The sequence below is a fragment of the Rhinolophus sinicus genome, linkage group LG01 (genome assembly GCF_036562045.2).
Source record: "Rhinolophus sinicus isolate RSC01 linkage group LG01, ASM3656204v1, whole genome shotgun sequence".
Classification (NCBI taxonomy): Eukaryota; Metazoa; Chordata; class Mammalia; order Chiroptera; family Rhinolophidae; genus Rhinolophus; species Rhinolophus sinicus.
In genome coordinates this window covers 157616520-157630926 of record NC_133751.1, presented here as the reverse complement: position 1 = coordinate 157630926, position 14407 = coordinate 157616520, and the positions used below count along the sequence as shown (strand labels likewise).

At 41.2% G+C, this 14407-nt stretch overlaps 1 protein-coding gene across 2 annotated transcripts in view; it reads right to left on the bottom strand.

The window, feature by feature from the left end:
• ITGA6 (integrin subunit alpha 6) overlaps positions 1-14407 on the bottom strand; it is a 66810-nt gene that overhangs the window by 8555 nt on the left and 43848 nt on the right. For both annotated transcript variants that reach the window (XM_019727442.2, XM_019727440.2), the window contains exons 12-23: positions 11484-11644; positions 11158-11301; positions 9597-9712; positions 9277-9466; positions 9101-9184; positions 8926-9005; positions 8699-8776; positions 8509-8611; positions 6922-7095; positions 5517-5615; positions 5306-5416; positions 5108-5206 (exon numbers count right to left, since the gene is read on the bottom strand). In XM_019727442.2, the coding sequence (XP_019583001.1) occupies positions 5108-5206; positions 5306-5416; positions 5517-5615; positions 6922-7095; positions 8509-8611; positions 8699-8776; positions 8926-9005; positions 9101-9184; positions 9277-9466; positions 9597-9712; positions 11158-11301; positions 11484-11644 (1439 nt within the window). The remainder of the gene's footprint in view (positions 1-5107; positions 5207-5305; positions 5417-5516; positions 5616-6921; positions 7096-8508; positions 8612-8698; positions 8777-8925; positions 9006-9100; positions 9185-9276; positions 9467-9596; positions 9713-11157; positions 11302-11483; positions 11645-14407) is intronic.

Here is a 14407-nt window from a genome sequence, read left to right as displayed (position 1 = left end):
ACATTTGATAGTTGGCAAATGCCAAGTAAACAGAGTTCATTCAGAAATCGAAAAAGTTGCTTACGGAAATTCACAACAACCTGGTTAATGTTGGTTCAGAGCTCAAGTGGATTTTTGTGATGCCAGGAGACTATTTTTCAAAGCACATAAAATACCTAGTGACTACTATGAATATGATTTTATAAATTATACTAATGAGAAACCTACCAGTTTGAAGTTTCTGATATTTCTGACTTAAGAGAATATAAAGAGTAAACAAAACTGAGAAGGACCATTTAACTTCTGAGAAGTATTTTAGTCAAGTATTCTATATTAATATTGAACACTGGATGCTGCCTAAAAATGCTTCTAGGTCTACATTGTACTTCAATACTTCTGTACTGCAATTCTTTTTTAAAAAAAAAGCTCTTCATTAAAGTACTTTTCTTTCTACTTATACTAGAAAACAGCTTTCAACCCTGTTTAACCCATATAAAATACTTAAAGGCAGGATTTTTGCTTTTCTCTAAACATGTAGTAAGGAGGAATTCACATTTCGAGTTTTCAGCAAACTAATTGACTATAACAGGCAGGCTTAAACACCTTTATCAGCTACCGGGTTTCCTGTTTTGATCTGAGGTTTGGCCCTTGCGCCTAGCCCCTAGGGGGGCCTCAGAGCTCACTTCCCCTCACCTCCCTTCCCCCTACAGATGCCCCAGCTGTAAGGTAAAAACAATCCTTTCTTGAGATTACTGGTTCTAGCACAGGGCGATCCATAAAGTAGGGGGGAAAAAATGGTGAGAGACCAGAGAAGAAATAATATAGTTGATGTGACTGGTAAATTGACCACTCTACATCAAAACAAAAAGATAATTTCAATTAGCCTACACCGAATCTCATTTAACTTTGCTTCCCTAGTATCTAGTACAGGGAAGGTACCTTGTGTGTCCTTGTGGGCAAGGTGACAACTTGACAACATTCTCATTTGTAAGAATAAATTCTGATAATCCTGGATGTGGAGAGTAGAGACTAGTCCGTGGCAAGGGGAATCAGCCTTATAATCACACTGTGTACTAAAGAAAGCCTTTTAAATGGCTAATAACAGGGGGAAATTACGCCCATAAAAGGCTGCCATCCAATAGCATACGGGATGAACTAGGAAATCTGTGACTTTGCAGCCAGGGGCGGCAGGGTGGGGGGTGGGAATCCAGCTGAGCGCTCTAAGCCCCAGGTCTGGCTACTTATTCAAACCAGAAATTGGAACCTTGTAGAAACTGCAAAACAAATCATTGGACAAAGACTGAGGACCGAAGTTAGTGGCTGGGCTACCCATTTAAAGGGCAGATGTGCCCTGCAAACCTCGTCTGTGTGATGGGCCACGCGGCTGCGGACTAGGGAGAGGCCAGTCAACGAGACTTTGTTTGTTTACTTCAGTTGTCAACTGAAGGTGTTTTTGTTTTTGTTTTGTTTTGCAGCACAGTCATTCTCCAGCTGGGATGACGAGTAAGGGAAGACCAGTGGGAGCTGCAATTCTCAGAGCTCTGGGAAGCCTGGTCTCATCTTGTCACAGTAACTGTCACTGATGGACAATGACAGGTTAAGGCGAGTAGAAATTACTTCCAACTCCAGAAACAATATTCTATTTTGGTTGCATGAACATGTAGGCATTTCCATAGGGATGATCCAGGCACGGGAACGTCCTTCATCATGTGCCTGCCTGGAGGGCTTGAGCTCTGCTGACGCATGAAATTCTGGCACCGGTGAGCTGTGCTTACACCCCATCAGCTTGCCCAGCCACAGTTGCTTCCCTAAATCTCTGTGTAACGTAATACCCTCACTCTCACTGAATACTAGTGCTAGAAATCACTCAACAAAGGGATTGTCGTATCCTTTATAAAAGTCTGTTAAAGACACCATCCCTCTAGTGAGTGTTCCTCGTGTCAGAAATCCAGCTTATAATAGGATCCCTATCTCAAGTTCTCTGAATTTAGAGCAAAACGAAACAAAACAAAACTCATTCCCCTGAAGTACAATGTGCCTTCATTTACCTGTCATATTTCCTTTTATCTTTGGCAGCCAGGAGCGTAGATACTCTCTTCCTATTTCCTTAGGAATGAATTGGGGTACATAAGTACAACCAATAAACGACCCCCTCCTTCCCTGGCTTAATTCAACAATTCTCACCTGTGTTCACCTTCTTCTAGACCATGAAATTCTTAACAAATGACCCTATATCTTATTCAACTTTGCTTCTCTAGCATCTGTGCAGGGAAGGCACATTGTGTGTCTTTAATAACTTGATAACTGGATGGATTCAATTTAACTGATGCTAAAATATAACCACCTCATCTTTATAACCAGCTCTCTCTGTGTTATAACGATGTCTTAAAAGTGTCTTACTGAGAAGTGAACACAAAACTTTTGAAATTAGTTTTGTTGTAAGGAAACAAAAAGGGTTTTTCTTTTTCTTTCTTTTTTAAAGGCAGGATTAGGGTCAAAGCAATGGGAAGAAGTTTCAATATTAAGACCAAAAGACAAATCTGCATTAGTCAACATCCTTTACTTCTATCTCCAAAGAAAAACGATCTTCAGCCTGAAGATGAACCAAGATAAAGATGGAATTTAAATCCGTAATAAGGGAAGGAATAAAAAAGGAAGGCCTGACACTTGAACTAAGCTAAAATCTTTAGGTACCCACCCCCCAAAAAAAAACACTGCTCCTTAAAATACTAAAGAAATATGTAGATACAATACCTGAACTTTGTAACTCAGAAATCACTGTTACTAAGAGATATCAGAAGACTAGAGGTAAGACAGTATCTCAGTTTTCAAAAGAAAGGGGTTTTACATGAGATGAGTAATCCATTCACAAATCTACCAATTCTTAAATAAAATAGCATCAGAGCAAAGACTCCACACAATTCCCATTAGCAGGCATGAGTTCCCCAAACCCTAAGAATATGAACTGCTCAAAAGACCCTCATTTTCATTTGTGACACAGCCACTAGACTGACTCCACGGCCCTCAGTTCCATCATCTAGAAAACAACAGCCCTGGATGACGAGTCATGGGCCCGGGGTCTGGTCTCATCTCCCCATGCTAGTCCTGTGATGCTGACAGAGGGACAACCTTCCTTGGATTCAGTTTTCTCGTGTGAATTTGAGACGTGGGGACTTTTAATGGGGAGCAAGTGTCACAGTCAAAGAACAGCAACCCTGAAGTCAGGTAATTATAGGTTTCAATCCAGAAGCCCAAATTACATCCCTTCTCTACACCTGCTTCTTCTTCTTCCTTTTTTTTTTTTTTGTAAAACGGGTACAAAGTCTGAATTCTTCTGAGGTTTACATGATAGCCCATAGGTAAAGCATCTAGTAAATTGTAGACAGTTTATTAATGCTTTATTAATGTTAGTCCTTCCCCTCTCAAGTGTTCTTTCTCTTTCTAGCTCTAAAAATTCAGTGATTCTCAGGGTTGCTGATTTAAAGTTACAGAAAGCTACTGCAGCCCGCTTCAGTCGGAGAGGCAGAGAAAGGATTCTCTGGGAGGGTGTGATTTAGCTGACAGTCCCTTATGACGCCTTATTGACAGGACGTTGAAAGGTGGGCAGGAGTAACATGCGAGGATAATATAAAGCCACACATGGGTGACCATGTGTCCTAGTGAGCCTGAAACAGTCCCACTTTACACCACTGGTCTCAGCACCCTGCGCCATGTAGCACCTGCCCCAGACAAATATTTTCTGGTTTGGATGATAAATTGTATGTGTCAGAAACCGAAGTGATCAGAAAGCTCCCTGGTGCCTCAGCTGCCTCAAGGACTGAAGCCAGGCCATTTCCATAAGCAGATCAGTACATCAACTTAAGAAGAATAATTCACCATGTTCCTTTCTCCATTCAGTCTCTTTTGCAAAATATTCCCATCTGTGACATGATACACGCCCCTGTGGGTTCCAGACCCCCAGAGGGTGCCCCACACTCGTGGCACAACACAAGCTGCTGCTCCTCGTCCTGTTCAATATGTTCCTTAATTGCCTGGATGAAGACACAGCAGCCATACTTCTCAGTTTGGAAAAAGATAAAGCTTGCAGGGATAGAAAGTTAAGAGAGAGCAAATGATCAAGCCTCAAAATTACTTTGTAAACTGAAACAACGGACCAAAAGCAAATCACATGAAACGCAAAGATACATTTAAACGCATGCCTTTAAGTTTTGCTCAAGGATGGGATATTAAAAACTTAGCTTGACCACAAATTGTAACGAAAAATCTTGAACATTTCAGCAGAACACAAACATAAAAAGAGTAGCTACTAAAAATGCAAACACAATCCTCAACAAACATTAAAACACCACATTTTAGGCTGAGATGCTTCAGGGTAAGCTGAACTTGGCAGACCACACGTCAGCTACTCTGCCCATCCCTGACCATCAAGGATGGTCACGTTGCCCAACGAGGGCTGGCCCAGGAAGAGGAGAGACCTAGAACCAGTTCAGCTGTGCTGGGAATGATGGACAACTGAGGTACTTAGCTCTGAAGAGAAAACAGAGGCATGTCCAAGGAGCCATGACAGTTTCTTTTCAATTATTTCAAAGGCTCTCTTGGCTACATGGCCGAGAAAGAACTTATTATGAACTTGGGGCATCACCAGGGGCTGATTTTATAAGATTCAATTCTAGATTCATACACACAGAGAGCTTTTCTAATAACTGCAGTGGGGCACACATGGCACGAGCTACCCCATAATGTGGTGGTCACCATCACTGGGGGCTCTCCTCTCCACCAATGGCTACAGCATTAGGGTCAGAATAAGACATGGGTTTCTAGAGAATAGAGAGGTGGGAGGTGCCCCCATTCTTTCATTGAGCCAACAAGTCTCAAATCTACCACGTGCACTTCAAAACTAGATGACCCTAGATTCACTTCTTATTTCAATGATTCTATTAAAGTACAGCTTGGGGTGGCAGTACCTTCAGATGTGCTCTGATTTCTCTTTAATGGGGGTAAATAACGGTGCTTTGAGGGAAATGAGTGCTAGAGCAGCACGACCTCAGGCCATGGGCACAGAGGAAAAGAGTGACACAGAGGAAAGAGTGATTTGCTCTGAACTGAATAAGGATGGGGAACCTCTCACCTGAGTGCCTGCGTTTGGCAGCTTGATATTCTCGGTGGTAGCAGTTACATCAATGGAAGCCCGCACAAGAATGTCCAAGTAGTTCATTTTAGAATATTCCTGTTTGTAGACAAAATTAGCAATTGTGTTAGGGAAGTGAGAAACATCCTAGGAGGTGGCAAATGACTTCCGGGGGGGACAGCCTTTGCGGGGCCACACCTCTAGAAATGTGCTGTTCCATAACCGGGAGCGCAAAATCACCGAGGCCTTGCTATCCAGCCCCCGCAGCGGGCATCTTATGTTCACACACCTCACGTTGACACTGCAGTTCTGGGGAGAAAAGGAAGAGCAGTCTTTAAAATGTAAGGGTCTGGGGAAGACCTTCCCCCCAGCCTTGGTCAAATATTCATAGCTCTTGTAAAATACTTACAAGAGTCTGGTATTTTCTTTCAGCAAACAAAGAAAATTTTTTGGTATCATCTATCTGTTTTTCAGCAATTTCCCGTTTCTTTCTTGAGTTGTGAGACTCCTGTAAAGAATTATATCCAAAATAGTTCCACGTAAGTACCTTTGTCCCTACTGTACAAACCTCTTAAGCACACCCTTTCACAAGATGCCAAATCCACATCATCGACAATACTCGGCCTTCTCCCATCACCAATGACGCAGAAATAATTTAAGTGTAAAATCTGCAAGTGTTATTACCAACCTCACTTCAAGTTTGTGGATTTAAGTAATTTATTCCCACGCTGACCTAAAAACTCAGGGAGAGCAAGAGGCTTCCTTTGTTCTTCTGTCTCCCCACTCAACTGTGAGCATCCTAAGAGCAGGGATCAAATCTCATGCCTGTATCTCCAGCACCAGCTCGGTGCCTAACATATGGTAAAAAGTCAGCACATCTTGAACGAATAAGCGACACAAAAGAACAGGGAAAGAAGCAAAAAGAACTAGCATAAGATTTATTCTCAGTCAAGTACCGAAAACTAACCCATATAAGAAGTTCTAACATTGCATTTTCCTTAAAGTAAGGATTAAGAATCATGGACCAGCCTGTTTTTCAAAGTTGATGGACAGAGGATCATTCTAATAAGCCACCAACTACCAACACTGAGCACACCCTGCCACCTTATAATTTCAAACAGAAAAAAAGAGATATTCAACAACAAAGCAAGTCTTCATCACTCTGGAGTACATATGATAAACCAGTTATATAAGCAGTAGAGAGAAGGGTTACGAGTGAAGGCTTTGAAAACAGGCTGAGCATGAATGTAGAATCTGCCTCTTAACTGTGGAGTGACTTTGAGACAGTTAATCCCTCTGAATTTCAATTTCCTCATCTATGAAATGGTGACGCAAAATACCTCATAGGACTATCAAGAGAATGAAATGAGCAAATGCAAACAAAATGCTTAGCATAGTACCTGAGACACAATAAGTACTCAGCAAATATTTACTGTTTTAAAAAACAAGAAGGGAAGGCTTTCAAGATCACTGGCCAAGATGCCAGTATGTTTTGTAATGAGTTTGGATCTACTGGGCGTTAACACTGGCATGTCCCAGTCCTTATATATCACACGGGATCATAAAACTTCAAAACGTCATTTGCTTCAACAAGCTATGAATGACCCTGACTTCGGTGCCATAATGGTCTCTAATCAACAGAAATCCTAAGCCTGACTTTGTTCCTCAGCTACAGAAAAGAAATTATGACACAAAGAAAAAGTCAAAGAAAGTGCCAGCATATTAGTTCCCCAAGGAAAGTAATGGGTTTCTCCTCAAAAGTCAGCTCCTCTTATTTATATCTATGGAGACTTGAGATAAATCTACCAACATACCTTTAGGCCCAGAGAGTTTATTTCTTTTTGTGGCTCACAATCTATCTTTTCCAATCCTTTCGTTTCTACTTTCACCAAATAAAGCAACCATTTGCCGTTGCTAATTTCTTTTGGCCACTGGATATTCAAGGTCGCCGTGCCGAGATTTTTAAGAGGTTTGCCCAAGTTAATTACCTGTTAGAAAATAATACATATTATCCCAGTGTAATTCTCTTAATGTAAAAGTAGCAGCTCCTATTACCAAGAGGAAAAAAAAAGCCAAAATATCTGGCATCATCCTACAATACAAGCACAGACTCCAAACCTGGATTATCGATGGATGCTCAAAATAGAAATTTGTGCTTAAAGATTCTTGTCAATAAAAACAGAAAGATAAAAAAGGTCAAAAAGAAGTGCTGCCTCACTTAATCCAGGAACTACTGCTGTGTGCAACAGAATCTGCAGTGCACGTTCACTCTGTTCTCAACATGCTCAGAGAAGAGTCACACGCGTGTTTGTGAATCGCTCTGTAACCAGCCTGCTCGGCAGATGACAAAGGCCGTGCCTTGGCAATGCACCAACCACCTGCTTCAGGGAAACCCCATCTACTGCAAACGTGAAGCTGCTTCTGTCCTCTCCCACCCTCAGGGAGCTTGGGATAACACCGGAGAGACCTGAGTAAAATCATGATGGCAGCCATCAATCTATAAGGCCAAGCTCGGAATGAGCAACTTCCTGCAGCAGAAGCCAAGATGGTATGAGCCCTCTTTGTCTGTGTGGGCTGCTCCAGAACCCAGACTTCTTTCTCAGCCACACTGGCACAGGTGTCATAACCACCAGCACTACCTGTCCCAGCTGTGTCTGTCATGCTGAGACACAGAGGAGAATTCAGCTTCTTCCTCCTGTTGGAGTCAGGGGTGGGCCAATTCTTGCCATTTCAGGTGGTCACCTCAACAAGGGTTGCTATGCTTCCAGGAACATGATCTGAGCCACCCAGAGCCAAACCCACATCGGAGTTACGAGCCAACTCTGTTCCACGTGCTTATGTTCATTCGACTAGACTTAGTATCACTGTGACTGCCTACTTTGAAACAGTTCAGAGCAATCATTAGTCGTCCTTGCTGGCATGTGCCAAATCCACATTCACCATCACAAAGCTGGGCTTGGGAAAGGTGAGTGAACATTAACCACTGCAATAAGAGAGATGGCCTTACAATGGAGGAAGAAATAAATCAGAGCATGTTCTAAAGCCAAACATAAATTACTTTATTTTTCTGTTTTATAGACAGACTCGGGCATGGGGGTGGGGAGGAATCAAGGTGTCTCTATACCACGTATACATTAAAACTCTCTAATAGGAAAAAGACAAAATTGAACTGGATTCTGAACGAAGTCGTATGTTGAATGACAGCTATTGTTCTCTATTCTGAAGGACAAAACTTTTATGATAGCCAGGAGGTTAATTAAAAACTGGCAAACTCACTTTTAACTGAGCATTTATCAGTCATATTTATTAATATTATTTATGAAAATTACATATTCAAGACCATATTTAGTATATGCTAGCTTCCAGTATCTATAATAAAAGGACCCACTGCTACAACTTACCCTGAACTCATACTCGACTAAACTTCCCACTTCATCTTCAGATTTCATAGCTTGCTCACCAACAACTGTACCTCCAAAGTACACCTGGGAAGGTTTAGCAACTCTGTTAAATTAAAAAACACTAGTTTGAGTGAGGATTGTAAATGGTTCTTTCAAATACTGATTTGTTATGCTAAACACAAACACTTACCCAGAGACCGATAAAAGCAGTTCAATAACCACTTTTGCTGTAGCTGTAATTGAAGCCAAATTATCCTGATTGCTTGTTCTGAAAATGAAAAGGAAACAATAGGGTTTTATTTTAATAGTTTTCTCGGTACAATTACATTTCCTTTATGCGTTAGATCAGGGCCAATTCATTGACTGGCTGTGTTTTCATGAAATAATTCTGAATGAAAAGGTTGAAGTAACTCTTACGTTTCCAACTTCAGATTAATATCCAGATCTGTGGTGTCAAAGGTGACCTCAGTTGTACTTAAAATCAAATAAAAAGTAACCTGAAAAACAAAAATAGCTTTTAACACAGGCCAAGCATATTGACATCGTCATGTATTTAACACAGTAAAATACAGTATGTGAAGGAATCACCTACACTGGAATTTCTTTTGAAAGGATTTCCGAGCTCACAGTCTGCTTGGGAGCCATTTTGGTTGGCAACACAACTTAACTGTTTCTCCTGTAACAGGAAAACACACTAGATCAGATTCTGTTCACTTGCCACAGTGGTGGCTGCCTTTTCCCCCTCAGCGGGTCTCTAAATACACTTACAGGGAAAGCCCTCAGTTCTCTGTATGCAGAGTAAGTCAACGTGTCCGGAAAAGTTGCAATGAGTTTCGCTTCATGAGCGTCGTCGCCATCTTTTCTGGGATTGCTTGGGTTAGAAGGGCTGTTGGTCACTGTTATTTCTAAAGCAATGTCCTTCTGATCTTTTAGAACTAGTTCTGGAACACCTTTTTGACTATTGAAAAAAAAAAGGGGGGAGGGTGGAAAATGACAAAGTCCTCACTACATTTTCAGTAAACCCTTTCTTAACAAAAACCACTGCAAAGCCAGAGTCATTTTTGCTAGTACTACAGAGCGATTCTTACATTGGTAAATAAGAAAATTTGTCTTGATTTCCTTCTCGGGTACAAAATTTATAGTCTAGTTTAAGGTTGCTGTTACACACATTGTCGTCTCCACATCCCTCTTTTAAGAAGTGCACCTGTAGGAAAACAAAACCATGGTAATTTTTGCCATTTAGGACTCAGAAAGGCATCTAAATAGGTGACTGGCTGTTTCCGTACAGTTCATTTCCCTGTGTGACAGTTACCACAGCAGAAGTCAAGCTTCCATCAGACTTTGGAATGCATCGAATGCCCACTCCCGAACAAAGCTGTGTTTTAAGAACACTCTGAGCAGGGCGATGAGGGAGTGTGCTGCAGTGAAGGCTGGGTGGGGGCCCTGCAGCCACACAGGTCTGTGTTCTGAACCTGGCTCTGCCACTCATTTGTGTGGCTCAGGAGAGTCGCTTAAGCTTTCAGAGTCTAAGTTTCATCACAGTAATAGTAATATGGGGGCACCACCACCCTACTTTACAGGGCTACTGCAACGATGATGATGATGCTACCTAACACGTGATTAAGTATTTTAACTCATTTAATCCTCACAACAAACCTGTGAGGAAGGGACTATTATGAGCCCCGTTTAAAGTCAGGACAGCAAATGGCACAGAGTATCCAGCACAGTGCTAATGGGTGCTTGACAATCACACTGATAAATAATTAGCAAAACTGTCTCTTTGCCTGTTACATTTAACAGGACTATGGAGCTGGGAATATACACAAGAAATATTCATATTTTTGATACTCGATAATATCAAACGTATATAAAAAATATCAGGCACTATATTTGGTGACAATAAAGACTAACAATGTGTAGCTTTAGGCATCAGCTCCTAAGCCTAATGCAGCAGGTACTCACTTCTGAAAATCTTTGTCGTGGGCTAGTGGAATCGGGAGTCTCAGAGTGGACACTCCAGCACCAAATGGATTTTTGCAGCAAGCGCATGACGCCAAATCGAGATGTCACAGCTCCCCAGTCTAACCTTGTATCTGAACCATCCTAAACCCTAGCAAACACACCCCACTTTATGGGTACACAGCAAGCCATATAATATATATTTTTCTTCCTAAGATTACCTCAGTGACATTTGGCACTAAATGACTATGTCATTGCTAATACTTTCTTGCCTTGCTTGAATTTTGATATTCCTTGATTTTAATGTTCAGACTGAAAACAGTTTGTTTTCTACATCTTAACATTCTCAATGGCAAAACACAACATACAATGTACTTTTCATTCTACGTGTAGCTACAGGATAAAGCTGATGTGAGAATAAAATGTTCTGCCAATCAGTCTCAATAAGTTGCTGTGGCCAAAAATTATTAAGAAAAATACTCTGGCTCCAAATTGTATTCTGTCTCTCCATATTCATTGCTAATTTGAGAAACAAATCCTCTTCAAACAAACTGCTTATGTTAAAAAACTTATTTAATACAAAGGAATGAACTTTTAAGCAAATCGCAAGTTCTACCGCCCTCAAAGACATTTGATTTCGCGTGATAAGATGGCTAAAACTCTGACAAAACAAAAGTCAGAAAGACTTACATCCGTATGAACTGTCTTGGGTTCGTTTGAATTCAGAATTGGAAGAACTTCTGGAAGTGAATTCACTCGCCTCCGAGTGGTTGGCTCTTGGATTTCTACTGAAGCAGTTATGGGAATGGGACGCAGTTTATCTCTGATATTTTCCTGAAAAGTATGCCGAGATCTAGGTAAACATGGTATAAATGCTATTGGGAACTCCAAAACAATGCCTTATTTTGTACCAAATAATGAGTTGCTAGTATAAATTTCAAAAGTCTATATATGCCACCATGACACTCAACTTCTGTCCCCTTGAAGAAACCAGCTTGACTATCTGCAGACCTCACCTGTAACCAGAGGGTTTCCTCCATGCACACCTTCTGCTTCTGCCTATTCAGAGTTAGTTCTTTAGTATACTTGGGCTCAGAACCTTGGTTTCGAAACTGAACTCTTGATGACAGCCCAGATTTTCTTCTTTCCTTTTCAGCCTCCAGTGTACCCACAATGACTAGATAAAAACAGACAGAAATCGTATGAACTTCAAGTACATTCAGGCACAATTCGGCTATAAGTATGCTGAGCTCCTGTTAAAAATATTTTAATTTCTTGTAGAAAAACACTTTTCTCCACTGCCATTGTTTCTCTTCATATTTCCTGGTGATGTACATTTTGATTGACTTACACTGTTGCTGTTCTTTCCTGCCCATTGCTGTTAAACAATGTTTTAAAGTTAAATTTTTATTGGGCCACCAGGGGGAGCTCGAGAATAAGTCAAAACCCCTGAGCAGTGTCTTCGAATCAGTTTCTGGCTGAATTTCAGGAACTCAAGAGTATTAAAGATAACAGGAAAAGACCCAACACTCCCTAAGGGCCTAAACTCTCTCTCCCTTCCTTCAATGGGCCCATGCTTAAAGGACTTAGTGCTTTAATATTCAAAAATGTAAAAGGGATTAAGAAGTACAAATTGCCAGTTATAAAGACAGTCAAGGGGATATAAAGTAGGAAAAGGGAATATAGTCAATAATATTGTAGTAACTATGTAATGGTGTCAGATGGGTACTAGACTATTGGGGTGATCACTTCATAAGGTACATAAATGTCTAGTTACTATGTTGTACACCTGAAAATAATATGTCAACTGTGACTGGAAAATAAATAATTTTTTTTAAATAAATAAAAACTAGAAGAAAAAAAAAATTTTTAAGTCTTTGGACCAGGAGTGGCAGTAGCATCTCCTGAGATCTGCTCAGGCCCCAGCCAGACCTACTGAACCAGAATCTGCGTTGTCACAGGATCACTAGGTGGTTCTTAGACACATTAAAGATGAACAAACACTGATAAAGGACAGTTTCCTAAAAGAGGAATACATATTAGAGATGGATAAGTCTTTTGATAATAGGATGAGATTTTTCACTTTAAAAAAAGTTAAAAGGTAAAACATATTCCTGTTAGTGGCTAGAGGGCCCATTTGTCAACTAAAATAGTTCTCACAAGCAAAGTTTCCAACCTCCAAAGCTCTAGAAGGCACACCCCGCTCCTGATTACCTAGACCAGGGGTGTCCAAACTGCGATCCATTGTTAATTGGCCTGCAGCAAATTCCAAAAATATATTTAGTTTACTTAAATAAACCAGGTGAGGCAATACATACTACACCTCGAGTGAGTGGCCCGGCTGTTTGTGTATTTTACCGCATATGGCCCTTGGTGGAAAACATTGAAAAAAGTTTGGACACCCCTGACCTAGACTAATGGAGCTAACAGGCAAGCTAGGATCCCTGACTTCAGAATGTATTCTTTGCCTGTTCACTGGATGTAGCCGCTAACTGCGTTCCTTTATGGGCAAATGCTTCAGAGACTCTGTCACAAACACAAAACACGACTGCTGTAATTTAAAGCTTGTTAGATGTCCAGGTTCCCACTTGCCTCTAGACCTCTGCATGAGTCACTGTCTCCCTCTGGACCGCCTCCTTTTCCACCTTCCCTGACTGTCTGGCTAACCCTACTCATCCTGGAGCTCTCAGCACGGACATGACTTCCTCCAGGAAGCTTTTCCTGGTCCTTCCCCGGGGATCTGACAGCTCTACACTCAGCCCACTGCGCTGTACCTGCTGGACCACCTTCCCCAGCCAAAGCCATAACCAAGGACCGCATCAGTCCGTTCAGCACAACACCTGATATAAATACCATTTGAAGAATAGGTAAATGGAAGCGGGAGTAACTGGCGCCATACCTACCTACACACCAGCGCATGCACGTCTGTGTACAAAACACACAACGTGACATTATTCTTATGCTGAAACCTTAGCGCTTCAGATGTCTAAGACCAAAATCTAGAAACACTGACAGTTTCGATCATAATTTCTGTGTCCATCTAAAGAATCCTTAAATGCCACGGCTGCCAAATGGAATGCGGCTTCATTTTCGGCCCTCTGTCGCCCTGACATCATCCATTTATCAGTGACCTGCTAACTTCACAATGAACCAGACGAAGGCTCACGTGCTGAGTGGCCGTCACATCAAAAGTAGGGGAGGGTGTGGGTGCATTAAAACCGTTTATCTCCCAAACCCACTGTAACCTTCCCTAACCCTCCAGACAGTTCACATCATCTTAAAATCCTTGCAATCCACCTTTGCTGACCTTTTGAGGGGAAGCCAAGTAGAATACTCATTAAGGCTCAATTATAAATATCTGTATGTACAGGACACCACATGTGAGGACTGGTGAGTTAAAACAGTCCGGGCAAACAATAAGCTCACAGTCTCAGACACTGGGAACAGAGTGTAGATTTATTAACTTATGCAGCTTTGTGGAAGTTCGGTTTTACTTGATTTAGAACTTCCCAATACTGTAGAAACACAGGCAACATAAATAGGTTTTCTGTAAATGTCTTCAGAGAAAAAAGTCCTATCCATGATGGGCCATCAATAAACACTTGGATAATGGAGTCGTTATATAATATAAAATTAATATTGATTGGGGGGGGGAGACAAGGAATGCTCTGATGAGATTTCACAGCTATAGTCAAACGGAGTGGTTCGAGAAAATGACAAGACTAATAGAATAAAAATGTTTCCGCATTTCTTCTCTGAGCCTCATCACAGAATCACTGTCTCTCCTTGGTTCTATAGTCCACTTCCAAACACAAAGGTAAACAAAGGCCTGTGACCCAAGCAGGCAAGTGTAAGGTATTGCACTTGGGTAAAAATAACACAAATGATACTGAAAGGATGATAGATAGCGAGAAATCATTGAAGACATTTTCTCGTCATT